At 49.1% G+C, this 19,907-nt stretch overlaps 1 protein-coding gene and 1 non-coding gene across 5 annotated transcripts; one reads left to right on the plus strand and one right to left on the minus strand.

Moving 5' to 3' along the window:
* The first annotated feature begins 732 nt into the window (after positions 1-732).
* On the plus strand, positions 733-923 carry LOC118932385 (U2 spliceosomal RNA). The gene has a single exon (XR_005032754.1). It is a non-coding gene; the product is annotated as a U2 spliceosomal RNA (small nuclear RNA).
* A 3,463-nt stretch (positions 924-4,386) lies between these two features.
* Positions 4,387-19,837, minus strand: ABCG8 (ATP binding cassette subfamily G member 8). 4 transcript variants are annotated; one of them, XM_036925610.2, is made up of 13 exons: positions 19,647-19,836; positions 15,794-15,934; positions 14,462-14,612; positions 11,515-11,753; positions 10,905-11,037; positions 10,478-10,813; positions 8,660-8,822; positions 8,499-8,582; positions 7,707-7,906; positions 7,214-7,290; positions 6,253-6,520; positions 5,198-5,325; positions 4,387-5,115 (listed from the first exon to the last, which is right to left on the minus strand). In XM_036925610.2, exons 1-13 carry the CDS (start codon positions 19,707-19,709, stop codon positions 4,978-4,980), a joined length of 2,121 nt encoding a protein of 706 aa, XP_036781505.2. In that variant the 5' UTR covers positions 19,710-19,836; the 3' UTR covers positions 4,387-4,977. The 4 variants fall into 4 exon arrangements, with proteins under 4 accessions (XP_036781505.2, XP_036781506.2, XP_036781507.2 ...); XM_036925611.2 differs by having other exon boundaries at positions 10,544-10,813; positions 19,647-19,835; XM_036925612.2 differs by lacking the exon at positions 10,905-11,037 and having other exon boundaries at positions 10,478-10,694.
* Between the last annotated feature and the right edge of the window lie 70 nt (positions 19,838-19,907).

A 19,907-nucleotide genomic window follows, 5' to 3' on the forward strand; every position in this document is an offset into this window, starting at 1 on the left:
TGTTACGTAGACACAATTTCTATTACTAAGAAGTGTTATCCAGCCTTTAAATTGATGCATTTAAAAACCTCAACCCACTGCTTGAAACATTTTAATTATTAGCTGCTAACACCCCACATGCTGGTGTTCCCTGGCCGCCACCAGAAAATAGCTGTGCTCCATCTGCCTGCCTCCTCCCTCTGTAGATGCCTCAGGCAGAGACCACATGGTAGGGGCACAGGATATTGCTCTTTACCGTGACCACTTAAAAGGAAGAACAAATCATTATCCAAAACAAATGACAGATGACTTGAGATTTGAATTGCTTAGTTTGGCCTATTAGCAAATGAGGATGTTTAAGGCATGAGCATAGAATGTATTTTCCAATAAGGACATGTCAGCCAACAAGATGCTTCCTCACTCTCAGCATCCCAGCCCCTTGCTCTCTTCCTCAGCCTGCTGGGTGCTCCAGACCCAGGGCGGGGCCAAAGACAGTGAGGCAGGGCAGCTGTGCTGAATGACTAGTATTTGAGTCTCAGTAGAACCCCTAAGTCCAGGTCTGTAGCTAACACTTGGATTCAGTATCGATTTAAAAATCACTGCTGCTAGATGTTTACTCTGGGATCAAAACAAACAAAGGGGGGAGAAGAAGAAAGCAAATGCAAGGATGACCAGGGGGACTAGCTTGACGTAGGGCAAGACCATGTCTTAAGTAATCTTAATAGGAGCGATCAGTTAAAAATAAAACCACACATCGCTTCTCGGCCTTTTGGCTAAGATCAAGTGTAGTATCTGTTCTTATCAGTTTAATATCTGATACGTCCTCTATCCGAGGACAATATATTAAATGGATTTTTGGAGCAGGGAGATGGAATAGGAGCTTGCTCCGTCCACTCCACGCATCGACCTGGTATTGCAGTACTTCCGGGAACGGTGCACCAAAAAAATAATAATAATAATAATAATAATAAAACCACATGAGGAAATATTTGAGTCAATATAGGTAATTATTTCCTGCTTCATTAAAATTTCCCTGTCAATAGTGTAACTTGAAATTAGAGGGCTTAAAATGCAAATTTCAAAACCTTTACCTTTTGATCAAGGATCTGCAAAGTACAGCCTCAGGCCAAATCCAGCAAGCTGTTTTTGTCAATAATGTTTCACTGGAACACAGTCACATCACCTGTACTTCAAAATTGTCTCCAAACACCAGGGTTGAGTAGCTGTGACAGACTATATGGCCCCCAAAGACTATAACATTTACTATCTCACCATTAACAGGAAAAGTTTACAACACCTACTTTTGATAATTACAAGCAGATCTCTACCCTTTCACTGCAGGGAGGGTCTGATTGAACAGTGTGCATGCCTCTGGAGTGGTGGTTCTCCCTGCCTGGCCTTACATTCCCAGGGAAGCTTTTATTTATTTATTTATTTTCATTATTTTGTTATCATTAATCTACATTTACATGAAGAACATTATGTTTACTAGGGTCCCTCCTTCTCCAAGTTCCCCCCCCCAAACCCCATTACAGTCAATGTTCTCAGCGTAGTAAGATGTTGTAGAATCACTACTTGTCTTCTCTGTGTTGCACAGCCCTCGGGAGCTTTTATTTTGTTTTGTTTTAAACCAGTGCAGTCAGAATCTCTGGGGGTGGATCCACATTGGCATTTGTTAAAAGCTCCAGGGTGAGAAACCAGGATGCTCTGGAAAAAAACCCAACGATATGACAGCTGCTGGAATTTCTCCATCTCTCCTGCCTTGGCACTTCACCCCTTGCCCCTGCAGCCTGCACACCAGAGCCCACTGAGTTATTAAAGCCCTTTGCAGACTCGGTGGCTGTAACTCTCACAGAGAGTCAGGTGGTGTGTTGCATTGTCTAGCAGCCCTTGCTGCACATTGGAATCACTGGGGGAATCGATGAGAAAGTCCCATGTCCTCTAACTCCTCTCTTCTCCATTCAGGCCTAAAGCCAGTAGTGACCACAGTGTGGGTGTGGGGTTGGAGAGCCATTGTGGTCCAGAGTAGGGTGAAGAGAGCATCTACACAGATTAGGGGACAGCCTGATATGGGAGTTACAGCTCAAGCAGAGTGAGGAGGGTGCCCGCACAGCGGAAAGCGTGCGGTGTACATGGAAGATGGCTTACATGTAGGGGATTAGCCAAATGGGTGGAAAATAGGAAGGATAACAGAAGCCAGGTTTCTCATAATTGGAGAAGCAAGTTACAAATACAAAAAAGGACACTAGGATTAACTCTGTGATGCTGCATTGAAATTTTGGAATTGGATGTATTAATTCCCTAGCTTTGTCCACTGAGGGTCTGGGAGCAATGATGCCACAATAGCAATGAGCATACTTACCACTTGGATCTTGGCTTCTAAATACCATTTTTCACTAAAAGGAATTAAGATTCTTTAGAGAAAAGTCTGCTTCCAGGACTAGGGGTAGAAAAGTACAAGATGAGCCTGAAACACTTTTTTGTGAAAGAAAAGTGTTCAAAGAATGATGGGGACATGTCAAAGGAATGCAGAAGCCAGCTTGAATGGGCTCTCATGGCCAAATTAGAGATAATTTGAGATAAAAATTAATGATAGTAAAGGATTATAACTCACTGAATAAAAGAAACCACAGTTCATATTGACATAAATTTGAAAGTGAGTTAATGAGGCATGGGCAATTTGCACAGTTTCAAAGTCCCTCCCTACAAAATGCTTACTAAATACAGAAGGAGGGGAAACTGTGACTTGACTGTGGAGAACACTGGCAGATATCCTTTGATCAAGTGATCAAAATGAACATCATCAATAAGGGACAAATTGAAATCATGCACCAGTGACAGGATGCAATGAGAAGAGCATATCACTGCCGATGGTGCGTGACAAGTTAAATCATGAAAATATACCAGACAAACCCAAATTGAGACTATTCTACAAAATCTTCAAGTGTCAAGGTCAGGAAAATCAAGGAAAGTTGAAGGACTGTTGTAAACTGTAGACCAGAGGTTATTGACAATTCGTCTAATAGGTTTGACCTAATCTAGATCCTTTTGCAATGAAGGATGTATTGTCAGAACAATTAGCACATCTTGAATGGGGCCCACCTATTGGATGGTGGCAAGGTAACAAAATTACGATGTACGGTGTTAGTAGGAACGCCCTGAGTTTGATGGTTGTCCTGTATAAGGGCAGTGTGCTACAACACTGTTAGCCAAACTCCATTGTGCGTACAGATCACCTGGGAATCTTAAAATGCAGATTCTGATTCAGTGGGTCTGGGTGGAGCCTGAGAGTCTGCCTATCTAACCAGGTGGGGGCCATGCTGCTGGTCCAGGGGACCACACCACACTTGAAGTAGCAATGGCCTAGGGAACCAACTGTGATAAACATTTCCTATTTGCCTCCCAAACACTCACCTTTCCCCTTTTGTTTCCAGACTCTGGTATTTCCTTTGGGAACAATATCTCTGTGTACCTTGGGGCAGATGGTCCTCAATGCTCAGGCATGGAGCATGTGACCTGGGCCTGCTCCATCCCATACCCTGGCCACCATCAAAGCTGGTCCTGAGACCCAAGCAGGGCCAGTGAGATGCAATTCTAAGGAGTCTGGCTTAGTTGACACAGCCTCTATAAACCACTTCATCTTCTAGAGCCATCCTGGCCTTCTAAGCCTTAAGTGGCTCAGGCCTTGCTCTCTGCCCTCTAGCTCCTAAAGCCCTCAAAGGCTTTTCTGACCCCCACAGGACTCCACCACATGGTAGTTGTATAACCTACTTAGCAGACCGAATTTGTCTGTGCCTCAGTTTCCTCATCTATAAAATGGGATACTGCTTACCTATAAAGGTTGTTCTGAAGTTAAATGATATCCACATGAATTAAGTGTGTTTTTTTTTGTAGATAATTATTTTTTATTGAAGGGTAGTTGACACACAGTATTACATTAGTTTCAGGTGTACAACACAGTGATTCAACATTTATATACATGATAATTCTAGGTACCAGCTATCACCATACCAATATGTTACAATATTTTGACTATATTCCTTATGCTATACATTACATCCTAGTTACTTATTTATTTTACAATTGGAAGTGTGTACTTTTTTTTTGTTTGTTTTTGTTTTTGTTTTTTGTGAGGGCATCTCTCATATTTATTGATCAAATGGTTGTTAACAACAATAAAATTCTGTATAGGGGAGTCAATGCTCAATGCACAATCATTAATCCACCTCAAGCCTAATTTTCGTCAGTCTCCAATCTTCTGAAGCATAACGAACAAGTTCTTAGATGGAGAACAAATTCTTACATAGTGAACAAGTTACATGGTGAACATTACAAGGGCAGTCGTCACAGAAACTTTCGGTTTTGCTCATGCATTATGAACTATAAACAGTTCAAATATGAATACTCATTTGAATTAAGTGTTTTGAGCTGTACCTGGCATACAGTAGATGCTCAATAAATTTTTAATTGTTCAGTTTGGATTTTGGAACCCATTCCTCCACACCAAGTGATGGCATCTCACTGGTATATTTTAGGTCATTTTTTGTGTTGAGAGTGGTTTAACACAGAGTTAGGGACCCGGGAAGATGAGGCCAAACATTTCACTAGCTATTATATTATTCCCTCTGGACCCTACCAATTCTTGCATAGCCTAGCTACTTAATTCATACTTGATTTGCTCCTATCCTGTACTGAGTTACCTATATAAATATATAGAAGAAGGAAATAAATTAGCAACATTGTAGGTGTCCCCAAGCATGGTTTTCACGTTCCCAGTGATTGCAAGCTCTGGCCAGTGAGCAGAAATCCCTTTCCACTGTCTTTATTCTACTGCCATCCTGTGGCTGGCCTGTGCCACTGCAGCACTGTGGGCCGGATGTAGCTGAGCTCGGTGTTCTCACTGTCCTTGTGCCCGGGAAGAGGTCCTTTGGGAAGAAGGGAGTGCAGTTGAAGGGTCTTCTCGAGTCCCCCACCAGTGGGCAGGAGTGTGGGTGTGGATCACCAGTCTTGCCTTGGTTTCTGTTTGATGAACCTTAAGGACACATAGTACAGGGCCATAAAGCCGCCCGTGATGCTGACGAGGATCAAGTAGATGGCGTAGAGCGGATACGAGTTCAGGTCCATGGAGCTGAGGATCTGGGGAAACAGACAGAAGTGAACTTATGAGGAACTTTAGATGGATGCCATCCCTTCAGTGTCCAAGGCCTTGACTACTTACTACGTCTCCAGGGATAGGGATGGTGAGGTTGCCGACCGCCATGTGGTAAGTGAGCCCCTTAAACTGGATATGCATCAGCCCTTCAAAGCACCATCGGAGGAAGGACACTTTGGAAATCCATGCCGGCACTGAAGACAGAGTCACGTTACTCACACGGGCTCACCACCTGCTCCCTGGGAAGTACACCTTGGGCAGGGGGCTGCGGCGGCTCTGACCCAGGGGAAGCACGTCCCCCGGAGGGAGTAGGAGGGGAGAGAAAGGACAAAGGGGCCCAGGGCGGAGGAGCAGCTTGGGACATGGGCTAGGCTGAAGGGGCTGAGGGGCGGGGCGGTCACTGCACATTTGATCTGAAGCAACTCGAGAGAGTGATTCATGAGGTCTCTGGAAAGTGCTCAGCTGTGGAGACCCAGCGGCCCCACACCAGAGATTTGGCGTGTGTGCCCCGGCCCTGTGGAAGTGTCATGGGGCAGGGAGGAGGACGTGACAGGCCTGCCGGGGCCGGGCGGGAAAGCCGGGTGGCGGAGAGCAGCCACGGGGGTGGGGAGTGGCCCTTCGCTAGAGAGCAACCCTCAGGGGGGAGCACATGGAGTGAGGTGGGGGCTTCAGAAACGCCAGGGAAGCGGCAGTAAATGAGCAGCCCCGGGAGGAATGGGGGGGGATTTGAACAAAGCAGCTATGCGGATTTGTACCTCAGAAAGCTCACTGCATGGCCGAGGGTTGAGAGGGGTGCGCAGCGGCCAGGGTCACAGAGGCCAGACTGCTGCGGTGCCCCAAATAAGGCCAGGGCTGGGGAATAAGGCAAGGGGACACTTCAAAAAGACTTGGGCGGCACAATGACCCAGCTTCCTGGTGCGTGTGGAGAGTGAGGGGGAGTCAAGGGTGGCCTCCAGATGTGGGCTGGGGGTATCGCATGGAGTCACTCCCACGGCTCGCAGGGCAGCTGGCAAGGGCCCAGCTCCCAGAGGGCTGGCCTCGCCTCGGACCTGAATGATGTGCCCCGATCTGGCCACAGAAGGCCTTGGAGCGCTGGACCGGGTGTGCGGATCGGGCCTCACCTGTCCACAGGCTGTCCAGGCTTATCATGAAGCCCCCGGTGAGGTAGAAGGAGTTGTAGAGAGCATTGCCGAAGAATGAGGACATGTGGAAGGTGGGGAGCAGAGCGGCGGTGACCAGCGCCATGACCCTGCAGCAGAAGACCACCAGCCACACCAGCAGGGAGTGGAGCAGGAGGGGCTCGGGGCCCGGGCGCAGGTTGGCCAGCCAGTAGATGGGCATCGCGTAGATGACGATGTAGGCACAGTGCTCCGGAAGCTCCCCTAGGATCTGCAGAGAACAGCCCCAGTGAGGATATGGAGCCAACGCCTTCATTTGCCATTGTTCTTTAAATTTTCAACGATAGTAACCCCAATGATGCCGACCTTCCCTGTCTGTGAGGGGGCTGCAGCAGGAGGCCTGTGTGCAGGCGGGTGCACGGGAGCCAGGAGCAGGAAGGAGCTCACTGCTGGCTTTCCCCTGCAGGTGCTATGTCCGTCTGGGGCAGTTCAGAATAGTTTCCCCCAGGAAGGCAGCATTGCTCGTGAAAATGGCAGCGAGGTATCTGCTCTCCTAATATCTGGTTTCAAGTCCACACCCCGCATGCCTAGAGCTAGTAGCTGTGTGCCTTTAGACAGCCACATAACCTCTCTGAGCCTCCACTTCTGCCTGGCCAATCTGCCTCCGGAAATGTGGTGACACCGGAGAGGTGAAAAACACTAGGTGTTTCCCAGCTCTTCTTTTTCAGGTTTCTGCTGACCAGAAAAGTGTTGCTTCTGTCCCCAGTCCTGGCCTTCTGGTAAATTTTGAAAAAATATCAAGCCTCTGAAGTTCCCCCAGGGAATGCGGCACCTGCAAGTACAGGTGATGTGTGGCCCCTGGTTCAGCAAAACGCTTCCCAGTAACTCTGCGCAATGCAGCACATTTTCTCCACTTGTACCCACCACCGGGAGCGGTTGTTCGCTCTCAGCCCTAATCAGTCACCTTGGCAAAGAAATAGGGTCCAGCAGTGTACAGCCCGTCTTCCAGTTCATAGTAAAGCATTGCCCTCTCCAAGTGACCTAAAAATGGGGAGAAAAGGAAAATGAAAAAGTGAAATTAATTTACAGTGTTTCTGTTTTTGAGATTCTCAGTACAATTAAAAATAGTTATATTGCCTAAATGTCTTATTTTTTAAAAAACAGGCAGAGTAAGACCATCTTAATTTGGATGTTTGTAATTCTGTGACTTGTGCATTGCTGTCAAATATAAATTCTGCTAGGATGGGACTAAGTCTCCTTGGAAATTTGCTTTCATTTGCATACTAACATTAATGTGTGAACTTTAAAAACAGCTTTCACCTTTTATTTCACAATCAGCAAACCTATTTTCCCCAGAATCTCAGAGGAACACAGGCTGCACTCGGACCAGCTCAGAGGCACCAATGCTGTGCTTCCTGCTGCTCCAGGTGTGGGGCTGGAGGGCAAGCAACACTCACATTTGGCAATGACATCCAGGATCACATTGAAAGGGATAAGCCCTCCGATCATAAACAAGAGAGCAGCCTTGTCCATGACGGGGAGCTTGGTGGCTCCGTGGCCATAATAGAGGAACCCGATGATCAGGGACATCAGGCAGGCCTGTGCCCCATGGATGAGGAGAGTTGGCAGGTCTCGGAAGTCGTTGGAAATCTGACGACTTAAAAAACAAAAGAAAGAGGTGCCGAGGGAACAACATTTACAAGCCCTGTTACATTGGCAATGTCCTTGAATCTCTGTAAGCCATGCTTTCTTAATCTGTAAAATGGGGATAACGATAACCAGCTCACAGAGTTACTGTGAGGGTCAAAGGATATCATGGACCAAAGCATGTTTCACAGCAGATGCTGAACGAATGATTTTTATTTTTATCCCCAATGTGTCAGCCTTGCTGTCAGCCTTGCAATTTTACTTAAAACACTTGGCTCTGGTTTTCTCTGAGGGCTGGTGTGACAGGGAACCTTCCCTTTCCACTGTATTGGTTCTCCTGTATTTTCTGAATTTTTCACAATGATCCTATGTAATTTCTATGATCACTTGGCCAGTAAGAATCTTTTGATTTAGTTTTAAGGATAAAAGTAACAGGAGCTCTCTGTATCACATTGAGGGTGCTAGTGTCGGTGATTCTGGTTTATTCAAATGATTCTACCTCTTGCTTTCTCTTGTGAATTCAGTTTAGATAGAAATGGCTTAATTGGAAACAAGAAAGACTTCCAGCAGGTGGGGTAGGGGGCAGGTGAAATGGCAGTTACCGGATCAGCATGGTGAACTGCTGCACAGGGCCAGGCAGCTCAGGGGAAGTCGGGACGTGGCCGGTGTCGGTCAGCAGGGCCTGCCTGTCAGGAGGCAGAGTGTGTCACAGAGGCATGGGGACGGCCCCCGCTGCAGGGTGGGCCACCCCAGACCGCCTTACCTCGCTCCACAAACGCCCACACCCGGCTGCCTTGCCTCTGCTCTCCACAGAAAGTCATCGAAGTCACGGACTTTTTCTTGAAACAAGGCTGCAAGGGACTGAGCCTTCTCCCTGGTGGCCACTTCCTGCTCTCTGCTTCGCCTGTCGATGCTAGTCAAGTCCACTGTAAGCAGAGGAGGCATCTGCTCACAGGGGAGGAGCTGGTGCAAGGCCTGCCCACACCTTTGGGCAGCCCTTGGGGGCTCCAGACCTCCTCCCACCCATGTTAGCCTGTGGGCAGCACCTGGTAGTCGCAACCACAGCCCCCTCCTCAAGGGACCCCTGCAGGTCACAGCCTCACTCCAAGCCTGAGGGGACTCCCCTCCTTTCCTCCCTTCCTCTCTTGGCTGGGAGTCACTCCCTAACCTCTCTGCCAATTCCCTCTTGCCATTTTCATGACACGCCTCAAGGCAGGATACTGTCTGGGACCGGTCTTATTAACCACAGCATGTCCCCTCAGTTGGCAAGGCAGCAGCTCAGAATGCCTGATTCTGTGAACATTGTGAGGCCCTGAATCCTAGATTGGTGATGGTGCTCTTCCCAGGGCTTGTGGGCAAGAGCTCCCCACCAAGAAAAGATGATAATATAAAAATAAAGAAAATAAAGAAAAAGGTTTTTTTCCAGGCCTGTTATGGGCATTTGACTTCTGGTAACCCCTCTGGGGTTAATGCATACTGCCCAGGTGGCCAGGCTGAACAGGTGCCCTCTGGGGATGGCTGGCCCGAAGGTGGTGCAGTGGCAGGAAGCCAGGCTGGCACCTGAGAACGGGGTGAGCGTGACCTCTATGTGAGTTCACACGGTGTGAGTGCACAGACCCAGGGGTGGTGGGCAGCAGAGTGTGGCTGGTCCTCCCCCGCTGGGAAGAGGGTGTAGGCGGTCAGGGTGGAGGCCAGGCCTCGGAATGGGAGTCCCAGTTCTATGCCTTACAGCAAGGTGTTTAACTCTTTGGGCTTCCGTCTTCTCCTCTGTAAGTATGGAGGAGATGACCTTGGCCTGGCAGGGCTGGGAGGGTCAAAGGGACACCCCCCTGGCACCTTTGAGCCAGAGTCTGCTCTCAAGGAGGTGGCCCCTGTCACCATGGTTAGTGGTGATGCCCTTGCTACACCAGGCCACCCTGGGAGGACGGCAGGTGCCAGGTGACCTATGGGACACGCCATGGCTATTGCTCCCCCCCACCCCCCACCCCCGGTGCCACGACTGTGAGGCACTACCAGTGGCTGTGTCATTCTGCATGCCAGATTCCGGCACGCCTTTCAGATCAGGCATCTGGAAAGACAACTGCTCCCTACCCACCTCCACTCTGGGAATGAAGGAATTGGGTCACGCTTTCCCTGAGGGCCATATGCTAAGGACTCAGCACCCCAAGCAGAAAGGCTGTTTATTAAACAAAGACTGCTATTGACAGAGCGATTTTCCTAGCTAGAGATTCACTGGCCATGATCACCAAAAGGCCCTGGGCTGCTTTAGGCCCCCTCCACCACCCAGTACTTTTAGGATCTTTGTGTCTGTGGGGCACCAGGCACAGATTTAAGATCTGGTGACCCCCTGAGCCCAGATACCGTAAGTTTCCCTGTGGAGTCTGAATACAGACCACAGTTCTAGAGATCGGCCCAAAGCCTCTTGGATTCCATCCCTTTGGGTCTTTGGAGCTCTCAAGTTTCTTATCTATCCTGCACTCAAGGGTGGCTGTGTCAGAAGCCACTTTTCCAGGCCTCACTTCCAGCATTTGCCCCTTGGCCCACCCCACTCTGCTCACTCCAGCACTGCTGCTCTCCTCACTGGGCTCTGGCAGCATTTGGTGGGGGAGGAGCCTGGTGCACCGGGCCACTGGCCTGGCTGGCTCACCGTAGAAGTCGGCAGGGTTGCTGTAGCGGGGACAGGGGTGGCCGGCTGCTGTGAAGTAGTGGACCATGTGCTGGGCTGCCCCCGCGTAGACGGTGGTGCCGGACGTCATCAGGAGGACCAAATCAAACAGCCTGAAGATGTCCGACCGAGGCTGGTGGAGGGAGATGAGCACCAGCCTGTTGCCCTTGGCCAGTCTAGACAGGGTTCTCACCAGGTTGTGGGCCGTGAAGCTGTCGAGCCCTGAGGTGGGTTCATCCAGAATGAGGATTCCTTCCCAAGGAAGAGAGGAGCCTGGTGAGTTGGCAGGACCCAGGCAGTCCCAGCCAAGCCAGGTGGTCGGCGGAGGCCCTCATGACCTCACCTGGGTTCCACAGGAGCTGCACCCCAATGCTGACTCTCCTCCGCTCTCCCCCTGACACCCCCCGCATGTACGTGTTGCCCACTCGCGTGTTGGCACACTGCCGCAGCCGCAGCTCTGCAATCACATCGTCCACCTGCAGGCGAGAGGGGCCTCGCTCAGGGCCAGGCATATTTTGCCCCAGGTGTAAACACGCCTGCTCCTTTGGATGGGTTTTAAGTGCCAGCCTTCATTTCCTGATGCAATGTTTGCCCCCTGACTCTTTCCCAAACAGCTCACTTGTGCTGAGTCCTGAGCCATGTATTGGGATGTGGCCATGTCCCGGGGAAACGTCAGTCGGTCTCCCTGTGCACATGGAGGGCCAGAAAACAAGTAAGCAAAGCTCATCACCCATTGTGTCACGTGCTGCAAAGATGACCCACAGGGGCTGAGATGGCCTATAGAATGTGGTGGGGGGACTTGAGGGCAGGGCTGAGCCTATGGATGACTCTTTTGGATGGGTGGACAGTGAGCTGAGTTGCTTAAACTCCACCTGTGGCTGAGGCAGAGAGGGAGGGCCACACAGGGGAAGGATGTCGTGGCTTCTTGGGGTCACCAAGGGTCAGGTAGTTACCCTTTTGTCACGCTGGGCCTGGGAGAAGGTTCTGGGCAGGCGCAGCTGGGCAACAAAAGCCAGGGTCTCACGGACGGTTAGGTTGGGGAGCAGCTGGTCATGCTGACGCACGTGGGCCACACACTTCCTCACCAGCTGAGGCGTGCTGGGCTGACCGTTAATCCAGATTTGGCCAGACTTAATCTTGCCGCCATGGCCTCGACCTGTGATCACGTCCAACACAGAAGCTCTCCCACAGCCTGCAAAGCCACCAGAGATATCCCTGAGAACAGAGCTTCCTTGGGGGCCAGCCTGGAAGCCATGGGTACCTGCATACTGTCTAGCCACCCTAGACTGCTCTGTCCTTGCAGAAGTGACCAAGCCCTAGGGAAAGCAGCACAGCTCTCTGACACAGATGGGGCAGTCCCAGCATCTACCTGGAGCCCACAGCCAATCTGAGCACACTTGGGGGACTGGAGGCACACTGATGAGGGAGTTTAGTCCACATCACCCAGTGGCTGCATGACAGCAGAGGGCTGGGGTCTTGGCTGCCACAGGCCTGCTGGTGACTGGAGTATGAGCCCCCTCCCACTGCTAACAACGTTCTTTCTCCCTTAAGGAAGGCTGGTGTTAATTGCACTGTGAAGCTTAACTATTTTTGGCTGGCAAAGGAGCCAGCCTCATTTCATCATTCAAAGTCATTTGGCGCAGAAGCTAGCTTTGTGGGAAAGACTAATCTTGGAGAACTAACACAGTGTCTTTTAAAAATGGAAAAGTGGAACCTATTTTCAGAAATATCAGAGAAAAAAATGGAGAGGTAGTAGATGTGGAAATGATTTAAAAAGCACAGTGTATACACATGTTCTGAATTTATGCCTGTCTTTCTCTTACTTTTATCACTGGTACATTATACTCCCTCTTTAAAAAAATAAACCATTACATGCAAGTTAACACCATCTACATGAATGACAGCAATTGCTACCTATTTGGGGAAAGTCAGATTGGATCAGGTTTCCAAAAGCATTAGATGAGACTCTTTGGCAGCCATGTAAGCTGGGAATGTGACTTGGGTCAGGCTCTGAGAACACCTTCTTGCAAATGAGCTGGGAACAAGCTCTGTCCAATTCCCGCAGATGGGGTTTTGGTTTCCTTACCTTAAATTCCTTTTGGAGAGCAACATTTCCAAGTTGTTTTCAACTAAGGAAAGTGCCAATAAACGAATGTAACAGCTGTTTTACCAGGTGCCATATGCCTCTTGCAGGCAGCCCCATGCCCCATGCAAAAAAAAAAAAAACAACTCAAGAAGCCTCCTCAGTAACCCTCTGTTTACTGACCAGAGGCTCTCTCAGGGGGCAAGGACCTGCACACCTGTGCACTACATGGGTACCCCTCAGTCAAGGGCCCCTGAGAACTTATGCTGAACAAAATAGCCAGAAAAGAAACTAGAGGAGAAGCTCGGGGGCTGCTCTCTGCTCAGCCTGGGCATTGGATCCAGGCTCTGGGAGCACATGGGACTCTGCCAACATTCACAGGGACCAGGGGATTGGCCACCAGGGGGTGAGAAGGTCACATTTCCTAAACAATGCTTTGTGAGAGGTGTGGGTGGGCTTTCCAAGAGAGGCTGCCTGGCACAATTAGGGAGACCTGTGAACCAGGAGAAAACACCAAATGGCTGGAATCTCCTTTTCAGTACATTCATTCCTTGGAAAACACCTTTGGTCCTACTGCTGATGTTATAGAAGAGGCTAAAATGCCTGGAGCTGTTTTAATCTAGTTTTTAAAAATTATGACCAGCACTCCCACTTTTTCTTTTTTTCTGTGAGTAGAATAAAAGTCGCAGGAAGTATGACTGATAAATCTTTCTAAGAAATCACTTTAATCATTTTGGTCAAGTAAAACTGAAGCTAAACATCAGTGAACCTAGCCTGGGAGACTGCTCTGTGTAATTCCTGCTTAACCTCCGTGAACTTCCCTTTTCTCATCCTCTGATCAGGGATGCTGACAGCCACAGGGTCATTTATTTGTATGTAGCGAGTATTAGCCATGGTGGCGCCCAGGCATTGCAGAAGTGCCTGGTAAGGGCTCACATGACCCCTAGATCTTCAGGTCGTGAAGAAAGAGCAGATACAACAAGAAAAGCCATCAAGAGTTACAAACAAAAATAAAACTGGCCTTTGAAATATGTGCTTTTTCCTTCTTCGATGAGAATTGCATAGGCAGGGCCAGAAGGGAGCAGAGGTGGGGGCGTTGTTTCAGTTACAAAGTGCATTTACACACGTTATCTCTTTTGATCTTTGCTTAGACAATAAATAGAACTTCCCTATCAGAAGACCGTAAAAATTTGGAGCAGATGTTCAAAAAGTTGAGTAATCTCTACTTCTGGAAATGATTAATTAAAAGGTATAAAGCGCTCTCTCTAACACTACGTAAGGGAGAAACACTTTACCAAAGTTACTAAAAGCTAAGTTCTAGTTCTGGCTCTGCACTAAAGCTATGTCCTTAGGTGAACCACTCAACTTCCCTAGACGTCCGCTCATCTGTCAAATGAAGCTGTGTGGCTGTAAGTGGAATCTGTTGTGAGGGGTGCTGGGTGCAGGGGAAGGACGAATGAGTGCTCCTCACGGTGGGGAGTCCCCTGAGAAGAACTTTCAGTCCTGAAGCTGCCTGATGATCTGGGAAAGGTTTTTGTCCTGTCTCGATACAGGTGTTAACTAACAACAGGAGCTCTGGCTGCAGCTTCAAGAGGCACACCCATGATTCATAATAATAGCAACGACCAAGAGCTGGCAAATGGAGGAACTGCGATTGGAACCCAGGTCCATCTCGGCCAGAATCTGTGCTCTTAACAACTCTGCTATACTAGATTATCAGTGAGCAAAGGATTCTGTAAGAGGCATCTGTTTGTCCAAGGGACTATTCAACCCAGGAGAGACAGACTTACTGCCCTGTTATGTGCCCTTGGTGGTACCTGAGCTCCCGATGATGGCCAGCATCTGCCCGCTCCTCACTCTGAAGCTCAGGTTCTGAATGCCCAGCTTACAAGAGTCCTTGTGAGATGTCCAAGGCACCTTGAACTGAGCCAGCTTCTCAAACCAAGGCACCTGGGAAGCCATGTCCACCTGTAGGGACACATTGGAAGTTTCTTCAGAGAGCTGAATGGCTCCGAGGGCTTCAGCAATCTCTGTTTAGCTTCTTACAAGAGACATCCTCCTGCTAAGACAGAACAGGCCTGGAGGAACCCCCGCCCAGGTCTTTCATAGAGGAGGACCCCATCATGCTGAGAACGTGAAGATGCCATTTCCAAGTCTGAAGATAAGGTGTGGAAAGCACACGTAATAGAACAGAAAAAAAAATGCAACATGAAGCAAAATATGTCCTCACTTAATAACGTAACTTACTAATCGTTTAGCAAGTGTTCACTTTGCACAAGGCATTGTGGAAATCTCTTTATTTCCATTATGTCATGCAATCTTTATTGCAAGCCTATAATGTATGTACTATTATAATCCATTTTGCAGACGAGGCTCAGAGCAGTTAAGTGACTTGGTCAAGGTCACACAGCACGTGTCAGAGCAGAGAAAGGTTATGGTGTGGTTATAGCGAGTTAACTCATCCTAACTCACATTCACAGGAAGCCAGACTTGGGCCTCTGGGGTTCACCATCCCAGGCCCCATCATGTTCCCACCTGGGGTCTTTGGAGGTATGGAAATGGGGGTCTTTGAATCTGATCAGATTTCTGGGAGCCTCTGAAAGGCCAGTGGTCCCCTCATGCTGTGGATGTTTTATTACCTCGAGGGACAGTACATTTTACAGAAAAGAAAAAGCCCCCACAAAAACTGGTGAAATGTGAAAAAAAAGTCTATAGTTACTAGTCCATCACTGCTAATTTCTTAATTTTGATAACTGTGCTGTGGGCCTGCAAGATGTTACCATTCAGGGAAGGTGGACAAAAGGTATGTGGGAAGTCTGTACTATATTTGCGACTTTTTCAAAGCCTGAAATTATTTCAAAATATGAAGTTTAAAAAGTTTTAGGGACTTTTCCCCCCACAGGTTCACACAACTTTCTTTATATTTTAACAAAAGTCTCATTCCTATTTATGTCTCTCAAACTCCAGCCACAGTAGGGGTAATCAAGGGAAGTCTCGCAGTGTTTCGCCCAGCATCTGAGGCATCAGCACAGCCCGGACCCTGTCCTTCTGGGCAGAGGCCCGCAGGGTGGGCTCCCTTCCCTTGCCCTTGGGGAATGGTCTGGCCTTCCCCATCGGCTCCTCCCACTTGTATTCAGCTGTGCCTCTACCTGGTAGTTGAGGTCTTGGACCTCCAAGGTGTTGCAGTGGCCACTGTAGGTGAAGTACAGACTGTTGTCACTTTCCGAGGAGAATAAACTGTCCTGGAGGCCCTGCTGGGCAACATGACAGGTGAGAGCCTCCTTCAGAAGCTGCAGAGGACATAGGAGAGAACAGAGGGAGGAAACCCAAGAGTGAGAGCACCAGCCGGTGTGAGCCCAAACTGGGAAGACGCGGTTCGGGCAGGTGGAGCCCAAAGGCTCTGAGAAAATAGGAGCTTTGATTAGGGCACATCCCCTCTTCCCTGTGGAGAGAACTTGGGGCTTCCTCCCAGGACAGCTGCGGGCCCCAGAGAACCTCAGCCTCAGACTGGTGGAGCCTGAATCTGAGCAGCCTGTGGTGGATGGGACCCAGCCTCTGAACTGGAGGAAGCTCTGGGAGCCTCTGTGCTCTGGGGGGACCCCAGCAGGGAACTGGCCTTTAATTGCCTCTTCCCTGTGTCTGGAATAGTATCGCCTAAGGCCAAAAAGACTTTACATATGTGGCATGTGAGAGGAAAACAGCTATTAAAAGGCTAATGCTTCATGCTTGGGAGACACTATCCTTGGAAAGTTGCATCTTATTTTGATGAGTTTTGCACAACAAAAACCATTCAAAATGCTGTTGGGAGATTTCAGAGGAAGTCCTTATCATCATCACCACCACCACCATAGTCCTTTTGCTTTGTTGACATGGTGCTGTCTGTCAGCACACCTCAAATAAACAAGGTTTCGTGGTATCAGGTGATACCTTTGAATGTATCTGCAGATACACCTGCATCTGCAGATCTGAATTTCTTCTATTTTTATCAATTCAATCATTTAAATCATTGAGATCCCCAAAGGAAAGAACCTGACTAGTAAGGTTTCTGTTTTTTAATGCACTCAATTTTTCTCTGGTTTCTTAACACAGGAAAAAGTATGTACTCATTAATAAGTCCCTGGAGCAGACACCAGTCTTCTTCCCTTAAGGCTGCCAGTATGTGTTCCTTCAGTGGGGAAATCAAGCATCCAGCAGATACTGGGAGCCCACATCATGCTTCAGGCTTAGAGTTTGGAATACAACAGTGAAAAAGTCCTTGAGAAGCTTACATTTTTTTTTTCAGGTAAAATTGGTATATAACATTATATCAGTTTCAGGTGTATGACATTATTTGATATTTGTATACACTTCAAAGTGATCATCACAAGAAGTCTAGTTACCATTTGTCACCATACAAAGCTTAGATCTAAGTGAACAAGACAGGTGGTCAAGATGGAGCATTGACAGGCCAGGTGGAGAGGCAGGCTGCCCTGGAGCATCCGTTTGGGGGATATTTACACTGCGTACACAATGCCCATATGTGCTTGATGTGAAAATAACATCTGACAGTCTTTGTCAAAGCCTCCCTGCAAGGGGAGAGGTGAGAGGTGCTTGGAAAGGATATTCTAGACCAGTGGAAGTGGAGGGAAATAAATACAGGTGACAATCTGCTGCAGACTCACCCAGAGTTCCAGGAGAGTGTGGAAAAGCAGACGATGGCTCTTTACCTTGTTTAATGTTTGAACTGCTATCATAAAGATCCTAAAGTAGACAGCAAAACCTGGGGAAGATACCCCATTCAGCAGGAGGGCCGTCCCTGGGGAACAGAGAGGGGTGCAAGAGGGACGGGCACATGGGGTAGCTTCAAAGCTCTTGGTAGTGTTGGGTACATGGGAGTTCACCTGTCTTTAAACTGATTTCTCTGAAATACTTCCAAGTAAGTTTTCAAATAGAGAGGGCAAGCCCATGAGGAGAACTCGAGTTCTACTCCCACCTCCGCCCCCAGCCCCCAGTGGCTCCAAGGCGGGAGCTGGAGGAGAGAAGAGAGCCTCTGTGCCTGGAGGTGGAGAATGAAGCTCCCGGGAGAGATCAAGAGCAGCTCTGGAGGTGGCTGGATTCCTGGCAGGTCAGCCCTGACACCCTGACCCTCTCTCACCTCCTCTGCCACTAGCAGAAGCAGTGAAAAAACACTACCTAGTTTTTTCATTTAATTTGTTGAATTACGAGAAGTTCTATTAATTGCTGAGAGACTTATTTGGACTAACGTGCATCCTGTTTGTTTACAAAAAGCAAATAACTATCGAAGGGATATTAGTCAATTGATATAAGATATGAATTAGCTCAGAAATTACTTCTGTAAACAAATACCTGGCCCAAAGCTTCCTAGGTGAGGTGGAAGGCCTGCTGAGGAATGGAGGTTGGGCATTTTGGAGTCTGGAGCAATATGTGGAGGTGACCTTAAGCCCCGGTGGTTTGCACTTTCCAGGGAGAAAGGTGGGGGTGCTGGGGCTCTGGGGAAAGAGGCATCAGAATGGGAAGACAGATAAAGGGAATAGGACGGGTGCGTGCTCCCTGCACCCCAGCTCCCCCCCCCCCACACCCTCACCCTGGCCTAAGCAGGCAGGTGGGGACCAGCCTGGGATGCTGACCACCATCAAGGGGCTGGGCCTTCCGGGAGTTACACAGGCAGCCCAGCTTTCAGAGAGAATCCATGGCTGGGTTGCAGACAGCCTCTTTCCCACTTTGAAATTTTTATCTTGGCTCCCATGAAGGATTTGTTAGATTCTTCCCGAGGTTTTGACAAACTCTCTGTATTTTTCAAATACTTAAATATCTATTCGGCTGACATCTTAATCAGTATGACTGTCAGAGTATCACTTGAATTTCTGACAGGTGACACCCAAAAAGCAAAAGCAGGTTTATTTGTAGGTAACCTGCTCAGCTCCTGCTGGGATACATTGTCAGTTCTCCTTTTATTAACTTCTGATCAAATTCCTGAGTCAGAAGCATAGACTGAAAGAAAACTTAGGGACACAGAGCCCAGTTTTCTTGTTCTGAGACGAGGAGCTCATGCCTTGGAGTAGTGACGTGCTGAGGATGCACACCTGGGGGAAACATGAAGGGTTTGTTCCAGCTGCGGGGATCAGCCTGGGCCTTTACTGAAATGTCCAGGCCAGATCTCACACTGCTCTGCCTGGGGCCTGGGCCCCTCTCGTCCTCCTCAGGCCATGCTCCTGCCCATGGACTGAGGAGCGTGTGGGCCAAGAACGCCTGCTACTCCAGGTACCCAGGACCCTAGAATTCTCTGCACAAATGGCCGCGAGCCCACTCCCAGGGCATGTGAACCTCATCTCAGGCCCATCCTTCTGGTCACTGACAGGACTGCCCAGCTGGACATGCCAGGCCAGAGGCGCATGTGTCTGTGGAGAGTGTGGTGGACCGAGGGTGGGCAGCACAGATGACCATGTAGGGGTGAGGTGTGTGCGGAGCTGGGGGTGGGCCGAGAAGGTGCATAGGCTCTTGGTCCTCCGGCTGTCATCTGTTTCTTTCACCTTTCCCCGTAATCTTACGACTGCTAGCTGTAGCTCTATGTTGAGCATAGATTCTGATGCTTCCACAAGTCACCTACCATCTTATCCCATCAGTTCAGTGCCACTGAGACTCTGAGCTTGACAGCCACGCAGACAAAGAAGACACCACAGAGTCCCAGGTATGCATGAACACATTCCTCTGATGGCGTTTCCTTTGGAAAAAGCTTCATCAGCCCAAGTCACAAATAAGAACATCAGTTCTCTGTGGGAGTGAGCCTTGGGGCAGGAAGTGAGCTCAGAGGCCCCTGACCACCCCCTGACCCCTGAATCTGCTCCCTTCAGCCCTTTGCTGCCCAGGAAGTAGAGTCCTGGGGCCACATTCTCACCCTGCTGAGGGTCTGGGTGATGAATTTGTACAGAAAGTTGCTGAGAGAGGAAAGAGAGGCCTGATCCGCCCCCGCCCACCAGGATGAGGTGACTGGCTGTCACTCACCGAGGCGTCCTGGGGCACAGCCCCGGCCCACAGCCCTCTCTCTCCGGAGGCCTTCTCAGCCATGGAGCCCAGGCGTTGCTCTGCTGCAGCTTCCTTTGGATCTTAGCTGCTACCAATGTTTCCTCTGTTTCCCAGAGCTGGGCAACCTCTGGCCCTCGTTCACTGTGCCACGGTCCCTCTCCCAGCATTCCTCTCCGGCCAGCCCTCCTACAAACACAGGCTCTGTGTTCTGCCCCTGCCAAGATAACACACACACGCTGG

Source organism: Manis pentadactyla, chromosome 2 (assembly GCF_030020395.1).
Source record: "Manis pentadactyla isolate mManPen7 chromosome 2, mManPen7.hap1, whole genome shotgun sequence".
NCBI classification, from domain to species: Eukaryota; Metazoa; Chordata; class Mammalia; order Pholidota; family Manidae; genus Manis; species Manis pentadactyla.